An 18,424-nucleotide genomic window follows, 5' to 3' on the forward strand; every position below is an offset into this window, starting at 1 on the left:
TGCTTTATTTGAAACTTGTCGTAATAACGCTGGACCACTCTTAAATCAAAACACTCTTTCGTAAAATTGTGCAAAACCTTTATACAATCAAAGTATGATTACACTATGATATCATAGCTGTACGGATGTAGATTTTCTCGTAGTTCCATCTCTCGTTTACATCATTTAATTTGTCTCAGTATCGTAGTCCTTCCTGAAATTACACTCTGTTTGGACGGTGCCAATGAAATGTACTCAAAGCATTTGTGTAGCGTAATTGAAAACGCTGAATGAGATTCGACATAGGTTTACAGCTTGTGGATTTATTACAAACCCTATGTAATATATTTATAGTTTATAACAACCACAACAATTCAAAGGCCTGATAAACAATATTTGATACCGAATTTTCGCGTTGTCATTGGTCGAGAGCTTGAATAGTTTATGATATTATATTGGTATTTTGGACAAAATTGAAGGTCGACGAAACTGTTATCGGAACTTTGGAAGAAAAATAAACTGGATATAAGAGGTTAAGTTAAATAGTGCTGTATTATAAATAAAAACACATTAATCAAGAACTGTTTGTAGTGTATAATATAGCTGAGCTATTAGGAAATCGCATGAAATACGTAGATCCAAGTTTCGTTTATCTTTATTACCTTCTTTGATTGGATTTGACTATAAAGTGATTTTGTCTGATAATGATGACAAACTGGTTTTAACCAGTATTTTACAGTATGATATGTCGTTATAAAATTTTATCTATTTATTTGTACTTACTTATACATAAAGTATCCTGAAATAATTGCAAAGTAGCGAAAGGGGAAGTTCCAAATTTTCCCCACAAAACGGGGAGAATTCGCTCCGTAACGACATTTATAGCTTAACGCTACCGGCTTCAGTACTTCATGCTTACACGAAAGTTGTTCATAGGTGTGCAAAATAAAATCAATATGAAATAGTAATACTATACTACAATACAATTGGATGAAATTATCCCATGATTGAGTGTAGGAAAAGAGTAACTTTGAGTTTCTTGCCGGTTCTTCTATTTAGAATCTATATTCCGAATCGAAGCTGGTGGTAATTACTTATTTTAATTTTAAAAAGGATGATTCAGAAGTGTTCGCTTGAGCCTATTTGAATAAAGAATATTTTGATTTTTACGTTACGTTACGTGTGTAACGGAACTCTAAACGGTTATTTAATTTCATAAAGATTAATACATCGACACTACAATTCAACTAAAGTTTTAATTACATTATTTGAAACATAAACATTTTTATTTGTGTTTTCTATATGACATTTATATGTACACAATATGAGTTGTATGCTGTTATTTTATATAAATCTTCTGTATGTGTGTGTCACACGAAGATTTATGTATATTGATATACAAAAACTTCGTATGAGTGATTTGTACATCATCACGACATTTTGTCTTAAAAAAACTTGTATGAGTGTTGGGTAATGGTGTTTTTTTATGCAACATGGCAAACTCATTGTACCTTCATCTTAAATTTTCCGAAGTTGGAAATGAACACATTATTTTCTAAAACTGGTACATCAACAGGAATCCTTCTTGAAATCGGTGTCACGTGTAAGCCTCGATTTTCTTAACCACCAGCTCTGGCGAGAAAATAATGAATTTAATTTAATATTAAGAATATATTTTTAAATATCTTTTAGTAAGTCTATACATAATATATTCAACTAAAAAAAAAAACAGAAAGATACCTGATAACACCTAGAGTAGGATACATATTAATCTCAATTGACTGTGTTGGAGAATCATGGTCAATTTGTGCGTAATGGATATTTATATCAATAATAATTTTATCAATTCTGGTTGGCATGAAAAGTCCTCGGGTGTCTTTAGTAATTATCTTCATCTGCATCATACAGTGTAAAAACGTAACCCAGTTATTGACCCAGGCTAGGCGACCACGGGTGCCCTGCACGTTACACCCGATTACGCCTCGGAAGAAGCCACTGTGAATGTAATCAGGTTCAAATATAAATTACTTTCATAAAATGTATCTGTAAATATTACATTCTACACATAAGTTGACAGAAATCTCAGAGAAGTGTGTTTTATATTCACGAAAACCTTAATTAATAAAAACGTCCTGGAAATAAATCTGATTTGCTGATGTACCATTTGTTATTCAAGCCACCACAATCAAACAAACGGTACACAATAATGGTTGCTTGAACGGAGTACAAGTATATTCCTTTTAGTCTCTCGTTAACCAAGCCGGTGTTTTATATATTTTTAAAGACCTACAAAGACAGTCTGTCTGAATATACCATCGAAAACATTTAAGAATTTTATAGTAACCGGTATATCTCCCTGATGGTAGTACTATCGAGAACATTAGTTTCCAATAAAATAACTTTTAAGCAGTACAATACTATAACACAGCAAAATAACTTATAAAGCTGGAAAAAAGTTAACATGACCTGACCATGGAAGTAAGTACGCAGTTCAATCAATCTTGAAGAAAACAAGTACCGAAAATTGGAGCCTATGTCAAATTAATGAATGAAATTGCTGATCACTTAGATTTCGAACTTTCTTATGATGGTTCTAACAGTGAAAGATGATGAAGTAGAGTTTCAATTGAAACCTTCGTTGAAAACATCTTGAGGAAACCTGCATGTGACGGATTAAAATCTTTCATATGAGCATAGAATCCCAATGAGAGATCAGATAAATTTTCTCCAACACGATTTTAACAGACTTAACTTTACAATACAAGAACAATTAATTTATTAACAAATAAGCTTAAGATATAATAACCTCAAATTGTCCACTTCCTTTATGAATCATAACAATGAACTCTAATATTCCTTGTTTCGGGATGTGAGTAGCTCTTAGGAATCGTACGTTCTCGAGCACCACGGAAACTTCTATGGCCATCTCCCCCATCATCATTGCGAGAGTCTCCCACACCATCAATATGTAACCGGTTACAGGGAACAAGTTGCGACCTACAATTGAAGGTAATTTGACAATCCATATGTATATCGAATAAAGGAGTTTGACTTTATTTTTACGAGCGCTGTTGACCACAAACGATAAAAGTGGTTCATTTGCCCGCCAGCTTTCATTTAATGAGTAAACCTTACCATCAATCACGTGACCGACCATGAACTCGCTAGTTGCACGATTGATGGACATTGTCACTGTCGTATCACCAGACTGAATCTTAGTTTTAGCTTCATGTACTGTTACGTACCTAAAGTAAAAAAAATAAAATATTTCAAGTCGATATTCGATATGGTATGGTATTAAAATATTAAATATTATGCTGTTTAGGTATATGTAATAATGTTATATGACCAATTCCTGTATATAAATTTCAGAAACGGCTTCAACTAAAAATATCTCATTTAATGAATCTCTTTCTGATTAAATACACTCACGAGTCTTCACTGTGTTTCCACTCGACCAGGTGCGAGAGCATGGGAGTTCCTTGCGAGACGGGAAATTTTATGGTCGGGTAAATGTTGGCTAGGTGAGGGTTAAGGCCGGCTTCGTACAATCTGCAAATATTGTACTCGTATTATTTCAGATACAATTCTGATTTATAGTACGATAATAACGTTGTTTTCGACAATCGATCAATCTTGCAATATATAACCTGAAAATATGATACTCATTATTTCGACTATATGTAAACAACCAGTTAACTGGACATTGTAAATTAATTCTTGATTACATGTACAACGAAATAGTCGGTCTGTGGTATATGATCGACAATAAAAATAACACATTAACACAATTAAAGATTGAAGCATATATTTACATTGTTAAATTCATAATAATATTTATTTATTCACGGTAATTGTTGTACCTTATTACCTAAAATAATACGGTTCTCACTGGCCCAGTGTCCTCGGCTTAAACTGCAGGTTAAGCTAATTAATATTTATTGGGTTCTCAATTGTAGCAGCACAAATGTGCTTTGGAAATCATACTCTCCCGTTTTTATCGGATTTTCCATTCCATCGGATTATTAGACTGAGTACACTATTGTTAATTATAACAGTCACGTGTAGTTTGCTAGTCCCTCATGGAATTGGTCGCCGTGGCCAAACTCGGTCAAGAGGACATCACAATGTAAAGTAGTTTAAATTAGTTTAGTTTAAGACATTTAATTTAGATAAATATAGTCTTTCTAATTATAAAATATTTTTTTTAAAACGGATATAGTAAAATCAATTACTGACTTGCCCAGGGACGTGGAGAGAGATTGTACGTAGTTCTGGCTTTTTCTATCAATAGGAGAGACGTTGATGATATCCTTCGTGAGAGATCGATATAAAATTGCCTGTAGGAGTTCAATTGGGCAAATCTCTACAGTGATCGCGTTGATGGGAATTAATCTCGCTGTCTCCTCGAAAAGCACTGGACTCTAATAAACGAATGTTTCAATACAACAATTGGTACCATAGAAACCTACAATTTTTAAATATTTTGAATAATCTAGCTTTACTTGAGACGATAGAATATGTTTTTGGCACAGTAGCTGTTCCAGAAGCAATCTTAGAAATATTTTTCGTTTTATAGATAAATCTTCGACGTAAAATAGATTAGAAGAAATCTATCATCACCATCCAGCCAATAACACAACTGCTGGACATGGGCGTCAAAATACACAAAAGTTCTATAATACGCCTATATTTTCATAGGCGTATCTCAAGGTACACCAATTGCTGATTGCCTTACGTACTCAGACGTGCAGAAGTATCAGTTATGTATTTGATTATTGATTCACTTACTAATTTTAATTATTATTTTTTGTGTTAAGATTAATAATAATATGGCTTACTTACCAGAAAATTGTTGGCGTAATATTCAGCCGAGGACATTGCAGATTTGGTATTTTTCCAGTCCTGCTGGATAGAAGTGAATAGCAAGCGCTCTGAACGTAGTTTTGGTGTTGGAATCACTAGCTTCAGATTTTCAACCAAATTCGGACCTATTTAAAAATTAAAGTTTTCATTTGTCATTTTCGTTATTTCTTATTTTTTTTCATATTCTATTTATCTGATTAATGTATTAATATAATAATGAAAAGAAAAAGGCATTTCATATAACAGATTTTACTAACAAACTCTAGAAGATTACTTTACAACTTTCACTAATACTAAGTTAAGTTTAGTTTTAAAAAATAGAATTGTGAAATCGTATCATCAATTAGAAAAATGATAAAAAATTATCGAAAACCGTTTATACATACAACGTAAAGCGATCAAAACATGTACAAGTAATAAATTTTAAATTTAACTAAGAATTATTTTCTTAACTTAAAGTATCGAACCTTCGCTTTCGCAATGTTTTTGAGCAAGACGTAAGCGTTGGCACCCCCATAGCTGAAACTGTCGATACCAGACATACCCCTGCCCCAGGGCTGCTTTTCTGTCACTACCTTTACTTTCTTCTCTTCAAGATATGATATGCCCTTTCTTGGAACTTTGAAATTTATATTTGGAGGAATATAGCCCGTTGTATACGCGATGCAGAGCTATAATAAAAATATCATGGAACTAGATTAGATGACGATCGAGATATAGCTGTTTGTTTATTTATTTAATAAAAAATAATAATTAAACAGTTGATATTAAAAATAATAAAAAGGAAGCTTCTAGTATTATTTTAAGAAATATTACGTATAGTAAACTTATAGAGTAAAATCTTTCAGGCAATATTTGACAAATTCGTTAATCTCAGGGCGGTCCCTCGTCGGCAGCACTCGCCAGTAATGTAACAATCAAAGATTCTATTGAGGATTACATTACATTATTGACTGACGAGCATTAGCCTGTAATGTGAGAATCTATGATTCGATATTCAGCATTCACCTGCGGTACAGTAATTGTATGTACTATCTTGGAAGAAGGTCATGTTGATCGCCGTAATATTTATTCAATTATGTTATTTTCGTGAAAAGAAAACAATATTGGTTTATTCTTGGTTAAATCCTCAGTTCTTCCCTTTCACTTATTACAAATCGCGCACTGTAATGCTCAGAGTCTGTTACTCACTTATGTAATGTTCGAGTTCGAGATGAGGGACCGCATTTAAATTCGTTGTTTTACACAGTCACCTGAAGGAAATATATTAAGCATTTTGCGACGCATCACTGATTGAATGTACGAATTTAAAATGTTCAGAGTAAAAGTAATTTACATGAATTTAAGACAATTATATATCCACATTAACGGGCTGACCTTGCTCAAATCGTTTTAAAAATAATGTTTGAAGTAAAAGTTTTGACTGTATTATGCTGGGACTAATTAAACCTGAATGATTAAATATACAAAAACAGGTTAACAAAATCTCTATCATATTGACTTGGTAATAAGGTTGTTTTTTGGACAGGGGAATGAAATTAATTTCCCAAACTAGAATGACAGATCAACAGGAAATCCATCGGTAGTTGTGGGTTAATGAATTCATTTTATGTGATATTGTCCTTCAGCGCAAAGCATTAGATGAATTTTGAACACAAATTAAGCAAATGAAAATTCGGCACTGCTTGCCTGGATTTGAAGTTACTAGATTGGGATATGTAATTGATTTTGTGCTCACAATTTCCGAGTAGAGTATCAATTATAAACACAAAAGCACGTGGATAACAGTGGTGCTCTGGCGGATTTGAAAGCGCGTCCTTTCGGTAACGTTCTGTGACGTGTTCTACAGTGAATAGAGGCCATTTTCTTTTCAAACGCTGATCAATTGTTCTCGATATTTGAATAACGAACGCATTCTATAGACTGATAACCCTTTAAAGTTACTCAACCGGTTGACATTTCTCTAAAACAAAGCTAATCATCAAAGTAAAAAAGCAAAACTGACAAAAGACAAAAAGGCATTGTCTGTTGTGACCACGTCTACCGCAAAACAGTTGAATTTCGAATTCAGTGTGATTAATGACCAGCTCGATACAAAATAAAGAAACTCGAAATGATTAATGTTGGTACTGAAGTCTTTGTGTCTTTAACGAGGTAAAAATCGTGCTTTGATGTTCCGTTGATGAATCGAATTCGAGTTACTTTGTATTTAATAAGAGTGACGACTTTATTTGGAATCTTTGCTCCTTAATTTTTGTCAAAGACTTTTGAGAATCAGAAATCGAAGTTTGATTTTTTTTTATTGCGATGTTTTTAAGGAAATATGCCTACTGCCTACAATGATTTCTACAATGATGGCAAGATTCGCTTTTTGTTTGATAAGGTGCATTGGGAAGTTAGATAATGAAATCAATTACAAGTGGCATCTAATCGTTTTCTTCGTAAATATTAGTGTTGTGCAACGTGCTTAGGATCTAGTGAGTTGGTTGTTCAATGAGCGATGGTGAACAAATAAGTGGAGGAAGTCTAAAAATCAGCAATTTTTTTAAAATAAATAAAACATTCGATTTTCTTTCAATAAAATCCTCCCTTACGCTCAACTGACTTTAACCTGGTCTGTTATAAATATTATAGCTCATGACAAAAAAATATTTGATAAATAAGGCATATTATTTGACACAAGATTATATTAAAGATAAAAATCGTGGACTTGTGTTTGTTTTCTAGCAAGGGTATGTTTAAATTTTATTGTTATTAACTGACATGCTCTAATTCAAATAGTGGAAACGAGTAACTACTGAGTTTCATGCCGGTTTTTCTCGAATCTACTTTCCATTTAATTCTTTTATGAGTCTACTTCAATAAAGAATATTACGAACCAAATATTAGCTTCAAAAATATTTTTCTTAAAATATTGCTCTCAAAACATTTTATTCACTTCGTTGTCAGAACTCTTTTCGCCTTAAGTCCTCCTTTGAATTTGAAAACAAATAAAAGTAGCTGATGCCAAATGTAGACTATAAGATATGTGAATACTTGAACTCATATTTGTGTAGAGCCATTGTAACTTTACTCTTGTGAACTGGCGTATTGTCTTGTAAAAGTAAGGCGCTTATTCATTTTCTGATGAAATTGATATAAAGTGAATTATTATTTGGTGTAAGCAATTGTTAGTGATATAATAAATTAAATAAATTAATTCGTGCATCATAAATAAATGCCGTTAAATGATTATCGAACCGTGATATAATTCTTCGGTAGAGATAATCCGGACTGCCGTCTAAGCAGATTATTGTTCCACCGTGAGCTGAAAGTTTTAAAATACGCCAGTTTCAATTATTTATTGCGATTTTTTGTCATCTTAAAGTAAAACGTAAAGTAAACGAATCGAGAAAAACCGGCACGCAATTCAAAATGTTTTAGTCTCATTTTAGTTACAAACATATCCTTATTCTATTCATGATTATATAATCATATTCATACAAATGTTTTTGTATGTATGTATGTATATGATTGTATATAAAACAATATAAAACATTAATCTCGATATAATTTCCTTTTTAGTTCACGGTTTAATTATACTTTGGCATCGTATTAATTAATCAAATATCGAAGTTTTTTAAGACACAAATCTTTATTTTCCAAAATGTTCGCCAATTTCAACGTGGCTTAGATTTTATCGTTTAAAACAAAAAAAAAACATTAATAGTTCCGAGATAACACGATATGTCAAATTTTTTGACAAATGCTGCCTTATTTCATAACTAATTTAGTCAATTTCATTATTATTGACAAAAATTGATTGAAAAAAAAAATAAACATAAACAGCATCATGTAGATAAAAAAACTTAATCATCATAATTATGGAAAAAAATAGTAGAATCACATTCCTGGGAATAGAACATGCAAGAAGAAAATATTTGCTTAACATATTAATAACAAAGCTAATGTCTGGTCTTGTTACTTGTGAAACGTACAACAAACATCCAATTATCTCTTGATAAGGAATATCAGTTAATATTTTAATTTCCTCAGAATTTTCGTTCTCATAAAACTTTGTATTAACATCCATTGGATTCTTGACTGTCTTACAATCTGACATACCATATTTTTGTAATACTTCCATTATATATTTTCTTTGATCTAAGTATATTATTCCATTCTTTCTGTCTCTTTCTATATGTATTCCAAAGCAGTAACATAAGTCTCCAAGATTTTAAACTGTTTATGCAGTATGCAGTTCTGCCTTAACATGACTCTTCATATTTTGATTGTTTGTAAATATTAATATATCGTCTACATAAATAGGCATAAAAAACATGTTTTTATCATCCTCAATCTTATATATACAGGGATCTAATTTCGCCTGTGATAAACCTATCTCTTTCAGCGTAGAATCAAGCTTCTTATTCCACTGCCTACTCGCTTGTTTTAACCCATACAAAGATTTCTTGAGTTTACATATTTTCTTATTCCTCTCATATAGAGGTGGCCGCTTCATATAAATCTCCTCTTCTGTCGCCTTGCAGAAAAGCTGATACTGCGTCCATTTGACATATATCCAAATCATATTTTACAGCCAAAGCTAACAAGTATCTTAGAGATGCAAGTCTCACAACAGGTGAAAAACTTTCAGTGTAATCGATTCCAGCCCTTTGTGAACATCCTTTAATCACTAGACGTGTTTTATACTTAACTGTTTCTCCATTTTCATTTCTTTTTACCTTGTAAACCCATTTGCATGGTATGGCACGTTTGTTAGCTGGTAGAGTAGTCATTTCCCAAGAATTGTTTTCAAGTAAGGACTTGTACTCTTCATCCATTGCTTCTTTCCATTGCCTTGCATTTGGACCTGATAATGCTTCTTCAACAGTTATTGGATCTGGAACTTCCATAAAACCCATGAAATTATTGCCTTCCATGTTTTTTCTCTGATGTGACCTCAATGTAATTCTACTTTGTATATATTCATCATGACAATCATCATAATCATCTGTATCAGGATAATAAGTCTCATCAGTTTGTCTATTCGAGATACTACTATCAGATGAATTCTCATTATTTGAAGATGTCAATGTCTCATTTTGTAAGCTTTCATTGATACCTGTTTCTTCTATCTGATTCTGTGAGTCTAAACAATCAACCTCTGTACTACTACCAAATACCACATCTCTACTAATTACAATCTTTTTACTAACTTTATCATAGAGCCTGTATCCCTTCGTATTCTCACAGTATCCTACAAAGATTAGTTCACGTGATTTGCTATCCCACTTACGACGATTCTGCTTATGTACCATGGCCTTAGAGCCAAATATCTTTAAATGAGAAATGTGTGGTTTCTTTCCAGTCCAATTCTCATATGGTGTTGTTTCAGCCAGTAAACGTGATGAGGATCTGTTTATGATATATGCGGCAGTGGCGACTGCCTCTGCCCAGAATTATTTTTGCAGTTTTGCTTCAAACAACATGCACTTTGCACGTTCTACCAGCGTCGGATTCATCCTCTCTGCTATACCCTTTTTTTTAGGCGTATATTGAGTGCTGGTCTGCTGCCAAGCCAAGCTGCCAGAAAATCAGAAAAATCATTATTACAGAACTCTTTTCCGTTGTCACTTCTTAATATTTTTATTTTCCTTTCTAGCTCATTTTCTACTTCATCTTTAAATTTCTTAAACACTGATGTAATATCCAATTTGCTCTTTAGAAAATAAACATATACTTTACGAGAGTAATCATCTATGAAGGTTATGAAGTACTTCCCTCCACCTAAAGATGGAGTCTCCATCGGACCACACAGATCAGTATGAATAATGTCAAGTAATGCATTTGCTCTAGAACCCGAATTTGGAAATGATAATCGTGTTTGTTTTGCTTCGCAACAGGGTATGCAAACAGTATTTACTTCTTTACCAGAAATAGTAACACCCTCAGTACATAGAGGTACCTCTTTACATCGGCCATATTTAAGCGACTCATTATTTTATGCCATGTAATTAAATCTGTCATAGCATATGCATTTCCACTTACAATATACAGTTTATACATATTATCTATTAGCCTCGCTGTTGCTACCAAATTCTTATTGCCAGTGTAAATGTTACAACCAGTATTAGTAAATTCAACTTTACAGCCACTCTTTGTCAATTGACTGACAGATAATAGGTTTGTAGTTAATTCAGGAATAAACAGAACATTTCTCACCTGTATTCGATGTTCATCTTTGTTTAATTTGGTTTGAATATTTACTTTACCCATACTCTGCACAGGGATCGCTTCATTGTTTGCCACCTTTATTCTATGAATCGGAGGTGTCTGTTCATCATACATCCAGTCTGAGCTTCTTGTCATGTGCATTGTTGTTGATTACTTTTCTGTACTTGTATTGTACACTGATTTTTAAAATGTCCATATTTATTGCAGTTATAGCAACGGGGGCCCTTCCCTTTTGGCTTTTTATTGTCATGATAGGTATTTTTATGCTTCGTAAAAAATACAGAAGTTTCGGAAACTTTCACTTCCTGTAAAAACGCTATAAAGGCCAATAGGGCCAACAGCACTACATCATTCAGGAAAATAAAATGTATCTAGATACAGAATACAGAAGAAATCATCAACCATAGTCAAGATTTTTCGGAAAATTCAGATCGAATTTTGATTAATGATAATGACATGCCATGAATTATAACTCTTAAGAAATAATGCGTGTAATTTGTAATATCCTATAAAAAACATTTTTTATTTTTAATAAGTCACTAATTTTTACATGTTTATTCAACAGGTTTTTTTTTTAATTTAATTACATTGTAAACTGACGACGTCTGTTCGCACGATTTAAATTTGTTTTTTTTTATACAGTCATACTGCCGCTATTTACGTGGCCAGTAATTTTTTCCGCTCTCTAAAGTTAATTATTTGTTAAATCATAATAATTTAATAAATTGCAATCAAGAATCCTCTTTATTTTCTGCACATCTACGGCTTGAGCTCTTCGAAATGAGACCATAACCGATTTTTTAATATGCAGCTATCGTCCCATATTCACTGGGACAAAAATCGGCTTACACTATTGATATACAAGATATCATCGGGCCATAAACAACTAAATAAACACAAATAATTGGCAGCTACAGTTACAATGACAAAACGACACACCGTTACATAAAATCACAAGAAAATAAGCGCTTAAGACTCTGCGATTCGGTTACAATAATTATAAGGTTTATAGGTTGAATTATGTACATGAATGTTGGAGCTATTTCTATAGTGATTGAATTTTCATGAGTTCGTTGAACCTTCCCTTCGAAAAGCACTTGACTTTAATAAAATAATATAATATATTTATACAATTGGTCGTATAATATGCAATAATTATTTAAATAGGCTTGCTTCTACAAGTATGTTCCCTAACGCTCTGGTGAGGGTGCACCTAAAGAGTTGAATTAAATCTATCGTGGAAGGCGAATGAGTGTTCATTTAAAATCGTATTCTGTCTGCACGTGTAATATGACAAATTATAAAAAAATATATATTCATGCAGTTATTAATACTGATACAGTTTATTTAAATATTTTATTTATACATTAAATTTAATTCGGGTATTTGTTGTTGTTGTTTACTAAATGTTGTGCTATTTAAAATTATAATCAAACACAGACAATATCGTATTGAAAAAAGACTGTGAGTCTAAAATATGATGTCAGCTGTGGTCATTTCAAGCCTGTTTAGGCTGTAAATTTACAATAGAAATATAAAGAGGTTTTTGGTACGTAAAGAAAAAAAGAGAGCGAACGGCATCGTCCATTAAAACGAACACGACAGCTTGCATATTTATGTCGTGCAAGAAAAATGAGGTCATCTGTCTTCGGAGCTAATTTAACCGAAACATTTAATGATCAGACAAGGAAAAAAAATGTATGATTCTTCGCGTTCCATAAAATAATTCGTTCAATATATTATAGGAGGATGAGTACGGGTTAGCACCAGCTATGTCCTTAAATAAGTCTTGGTACAAATCGTCATGATCTGCTAATATTTCTTATAACACATACTATTAGCAGCTGCTATTGGTGAAATTGTTACCAATGATGAAGTTCGATTCAATCCCAACAGCTTTGAGGACATCCGTGAGACAGAACAACATATTTGTCGATAGACGAATGACTTGACGAAATGATTTGACGTAAAAAATAAACTAAAAGTACGACGTGATGTTTGTACTTGGCCAACTTAAAAACGTTTTTATTGCTTAGAACTTATATCATGTATTACGATGACAATATTCTAATGTAAAAAAATCTTTACGATACACTTTCACGGCTAAAATAAACTAGCTATAACCCTAAGGAAGAACATAAGCTAGCTGTAAAACACGGGTAAAAAATAATTTCTCTACACGTAAGAGAGTTGAGCGCTAAAATTTAATATTTCCTACTAAGTTTTAGTCATATCAAAGTTGGCTAATCAGGCCAAAGTAACAGGCTGTAAATATCCTCCTGTTGGGCTAACGTCTAAACCTACGATAAGAAGGATTGGATATTATTCCAACTGCTCCAGTGCGGATTGTTAATTACACATGTGGCAGATTCCTCAAGATGGTCTCTTCACCACTGAGCACGAGATTAATTATAAACACAAATTAAGCATATGAAAATTCAATGGTGCTTGCAATCATCTAATCACGGGTCAAAATCGCCTCATTCGTATAAATAAATGAAATAATTAGTAATAAATTATTTACATAGAAACTGTCTGACTTGTGATCTTTACATAGTTTAATAAAGTCATTGAACTATCGAAGTAGTCAATAAATATTTTAAATTTAAAGTTCTTTTATTTTACGTCATGTATTTATTTTTTAACTGTACCGCGGTTTCGCACACAATTAATTTTTTTTTGTCACCTACCCTTCGTTACTCTGAATTGTTAGGTCTCAGAGATGAGAGCCATATTCAGAGGCGTGGAGGCTTGAGCCACTTGGTGGTAGGCTTTTGTGCAAACCGATTTGTATAGATAACTATAATAATCGTTTATTCTACCGCCAAGCAGCAATACAGTATTGTCGTGTTCCGGTATCAAGGGTTAGGTTAGGTTAGAGTAACAAGGAAGTACTTTTTTCAAATTTTTATCAGTAGTTTCGCCCGTAAAATTCTGAAAAAAATCACTTCATTTGTTCTCACCACTACAATCTTTTTAGTATTATAAAACTTCGAATTTGTCCCGGTTTTGCCCGCTTTTTGTCTATTTTTACGTTTTTCCTTAATTTCTCTGTTTATTTCTTTTTCAATCTTTTTCCGTTGTTCGGCGCGATTGTGGGGCCCTCTGTCCTGCATCCGTCGATATTTAATAACAACTTAAAATTCGCAATGTTATGCATATATAGAACAGGGAGAACCGCGTACTCACCGCCGTGAGTAAGCGGAGATGCGTACCACGGTGGCAGCGGCAAATGAAACAACTAGCAAGCCTCGAGACGCGCCTTCCAATATGGATGAACTGAAGGAGTTCATCCCTGCGTCCATCGGCGTACTCTAGGTGTTGGAGGCCTGCATAGGCGGGCCGACCGTCAAGGCGTCACGGTAGCCCACGGATGCGTAAGCGATCCCGTGGCGCCCGCCGAAAGACGGAGAGGGTACCGCTGATTTTTTAATGGGTAAACTCGGCGTACCTGGGCGCACTCGCCGTCCAGGGCTCCAGAGAGCGGACTTTTTTGAAGACCTTTTTAAGGTGTACAATACTGTAGTACATTATTTTGATTTATCTCGTAGGGTTCAGCCAGCTTTTACAATGTAAGCACAAAAAAAAATGTGTTTATTTACGACAACACTTTAGAAACCACTAAAATAATCAGTGTTTCTCTACTATATTGAGCAAGTATTATACGTATAAACCTTCCTCTTGAATCAATCTATTTATCAAAAAAGACCGCTTCAAAATCCCTTAAGTAATTTTAAAGATCAAAGCATACAAAGGACAGACAGCGGTAAGCGACTTTGTTTGATACTATGTAATGTTTTCATACTACATTTATGTTTGCCATAAGAGGTATTTATATTTTTTGTTTTTTTTTTTTTACATTTTTTTTAATATTATCTTTTTGTTATTTTTTCTTATATGTGTGCTTTGTAATTTCAACAGTTTTTTTTTTTGTTTTTAATTTGTTTCTTTTTTGTTTGTTATTACATGATGAGTTTACGTTATGTAAATATTAATATTTCGAAGATTTGACGTCTATATAGAAATAGATGCTATGTTTAAGACGATCACTCAAGCGGTGTCGAAATCTATTAAACTTAGGAAAAAACAATCTCATATAAACGGAAGTTCAAGCATAGGACCAAGGTGGTATGTGCTTTCCTCGGCAACTTCTTTTTTCAACGCTGATTCGGAAACCCCACAATTCCGAAATAGGCAGTTTTTGCCACGAGAACAACAGCTCTGAACCGTTAATATAAAAATATGTTCAACAGATATATTCTTGAAAAAAGGTTTTATGATATAAAATAAAATGATAAATAATAAACCTACGAATGTACAAACTCCATCACTTGCCTACATCGGCAAACACAATCAGTACATTTTAAATCGAACATGTAATTTCAATTCAAAAACGGTGTGTTTACAGCGAAACTGAATACATACTGGTGCGATAACTTTTAAAACCGACGTAATCCTCAATTTGAAACACAAATAGGGCGAAGATAAACAAAGCCGTGCCTAAAATCACTCTGAAATTTCAATCTCGACCCTGTGTCGAACAGTTCTAGTCTGATTGCGGATTACAGCTTCAATCGATTGAGCAAAACGTCACTATATAGTATAAAACATGGTCGCTTCCCGCTGTTTGTCTGTCTATGTATGCTTAGATCTTTAAAACTACTAACTATTTTGATGCGGTTTTTTTTAAATAGATAGACTGATTCAAGTGAAATATTTATGTATATAATACATGCATAATATACTAAAAGAACACTGATAATAATTTTAAAGGTTTCTAATATGATATCGTAAATAAACTAATTTTTTTGCTCTTACATTGCAAAGGCCGACTGAACCCTACGAGATATATCAAAATAATGTACTACAGTATTGTACAGCTTAAAAAGGTTTACAAAAACCGTCCGCGATGTCTATCTCTTTGGGATAACACACAATAACCATTTTTAATCGTCTAGTTTGTACGAGAAACAATGACTTATTTACGAAGCGATTTTAAGCAATACAGCATTAATCCTTATTCAATTACGTACCCTAAATAGTGCATTGTTCATTAAATATAGATCAATGTGAGCCTGAACTGACTGAAAAAGCTGTGAACGTTGTATATAAAGAAATTCTACTAATTCATATTTAATAGTAGCGTTGCACCCGTGCGAAGCCGAGGTGAATCACTAGTTTAATACAGTTTTTTAAACGACGATTCAACGGTGCACGTTGCATGCCTACTTCCACTACACTGGACCACTCACTCTAAAATCAAAACACACAAACAGACAGCTTCTCTTTCGTAAAATTGTACAAAGCCTTCATGCAATCAAAGTATGATTACACTATGACGTCATAGCTGTACGGATGTAGAAATTCTCGTAGTTCCATCTCTCGTTTACATCATTTAATTTGTCTCAGTATCGTAGTCCTTCCTGAAATTACACTCTGTTTGGACGGTGCCAATGAAATGTACTCAAAGCATTTGTGCAGCGTAATTGAAATGCTGAATGAGACCCGATATAGGTTTATAGCTTGTGGATTTATTACGGAACCTATGTAATATATAGAGTATTCAAACCATAAGATGACAAAATCCAAATAAACAAAATTGGACAGCAAAAGGCTAAAAAAATATCCTTTATTCTGTTTATTATAGTGATTATGGCACGATATATAAAAAATCGGTTATGGTCTCATTTGAAAAGCTCCAGCTATAGATGTGCAAAAAAGTAAAGAATATTCAAGTTAATGAATTAATTTTAGACAGCGGTGTACTACTACTACGGCTGTATAAGAAAAAAAAAAAATTAAAAACGTAAACAAAATTAAAGTAAATTGTTTTCGACTAACTCCAATTCTAATTGAATTAATATATACTATTTGATATTAAAATAAGGTTTCATAGTTTTGTCGCTAAATGTATATGAGTGACTTGCAGTTTACAATGAAATGAAATGAAAATAATTATAGATTTTGAAATTCCTAAAAAACTTTTGAATAAAGGCGAAGTTTCCTACGATAATATAATGTAGTTACAATTATTGTTAGTTTTGGAGTCGGTGTCAGCCAAGGAAACACTACAATCTATATAGCAAAAATAATTCGAGACTACTTTAAGAAATATATTTTTTTATAAATTGACGTTTATACGACTATATACTGAACCGTAAGGGAAGCACTAACTATCAAATTAAAAAAAAATCATGTGTTGTGTATGAGGAAACAAAAAAAAATACAGACGAATTGACAACCTCCTCCTTTTAAAGTCGGTTAAAAAATACTTGTTATCGTTGGACAAAATGAACTTTACACAAGTATAATTAAAGCCATCCGTTTCGTTTCGTACAGTATCCGTTACCACGAGTTTTATATACATATTAGGTGAACCGGTGAAAACGGTTGAGAGCAAAAACTTTTTCGAAACACCTTACTTTATTTTATTCATACTGGTTGGAAAAGTGTCAATGGAAATTAACGGCGCTCTAGTTAAGCGTCGCATCGATAGCTCGGCAGCCATCTTGGATCGACGGTTACATTCAAGATTTCCCGCGCACCACGCATGCGACGAATCGTTAATATCTAACATTACCTTTATTCTTTTCTATTCTGTTGCCAGCCTTCAGAACCAGTAGCTTCAGAACTATTAAGAGATATTTATCATGTAATAAGTTAGACACAAAATGAAGCTAAAATCTACGGAATACAATAATTATTACATTTTTAAAATAATGATTCACTCAAGCGTAGGCCATAGTGCCATCATTTGCAAGTCTACGTCAGAAAATGATCCCAGTGGTCATTGTTCTATATAAGTAGTGTTTATATATTGCACCGGACAGTATTTTCTTTTACAATACAAATTATTTATTTGTTTATCAGAAACAATAGAGACTCGATAAATAAAGGTGTGTGTTTACACTTTGAATTTTTAAAACGTTTTTAAAATCAAAGACATTCGGTTAATTTTAATAATGAAAGCTGAGGATTGAATCCGCAATCTTTTACGGAGGAATTGCAGTAATCACTGCACCATTTAGTTCTTTAATTTTAACTTGGCTGTCTTGAGAAAATATTGACAATGTACGTATAAAATTATTAATAAAATATCTCACTAGATGAAACCAGCATTCGTCTCAGAGGACAGGCTGACGTCGGGTCACCGGCTGTCTCATCCAAAGCCTGGAGATGAGGTCCTCATCACCGGCATCTCCGGCAGATTCCCTGATTCGGACTCCGTTGTACACTTGCAAGAAAATTTGTTTAACAAGGTAGAGTTGTTTATTTTTAATTATAAGTAAGCTCTTAAACTTAATTTAAAGATAGTATGCACTTGTTGATAGGGGTTTGTGCTAGCCCGTCTGGGTAGGTACCC

General features: G+C 33.1%; 1 protein-coding gene across 1 annotated transcript in view; it reads left to right on the forward strand.

Annotated features, from left to right (window-relative positions):
* Positions 1–17,858: 17,858 nt before the first annotated feature.
* Positions 17,859–18,424, forward strand: part of LOC113402382 (fatty acid synthase-like) — a 53,216-nt gene continuing 52,650 nt past the window's right edge. Inside the window, exons 1-2 of the mRNA XM_064218227.1 lie at positions 17,859–17,957; positions 18,168–18,320. Coding sequence (XP_064074297.1) covers positions 18,168–18,320 — 153 coding nt within the window. The 5' untranslated portion in view covers positions 17,859–17,957. The remainder of the gene's footprint in view (positions 17,958–18,167; positions 18,321–18,424) is intronic.

This window comes from Vanessa tameamea, chromosome 21, assembly GCF_037043105.1.
Source record: "Vanessa tameamea isolate UH-Manoa-2023 chromosome 21, ilVanTame1 primary haplotype, whole genome shotgun sequence".
NCBI classification, from domain to species: domain Eukaryota; kingdom Metazoa; phylum Arthropoda; class Insecta; order Lepidoptera; family Nymphalidae; genus Vanessa; species Vanessa tameamea.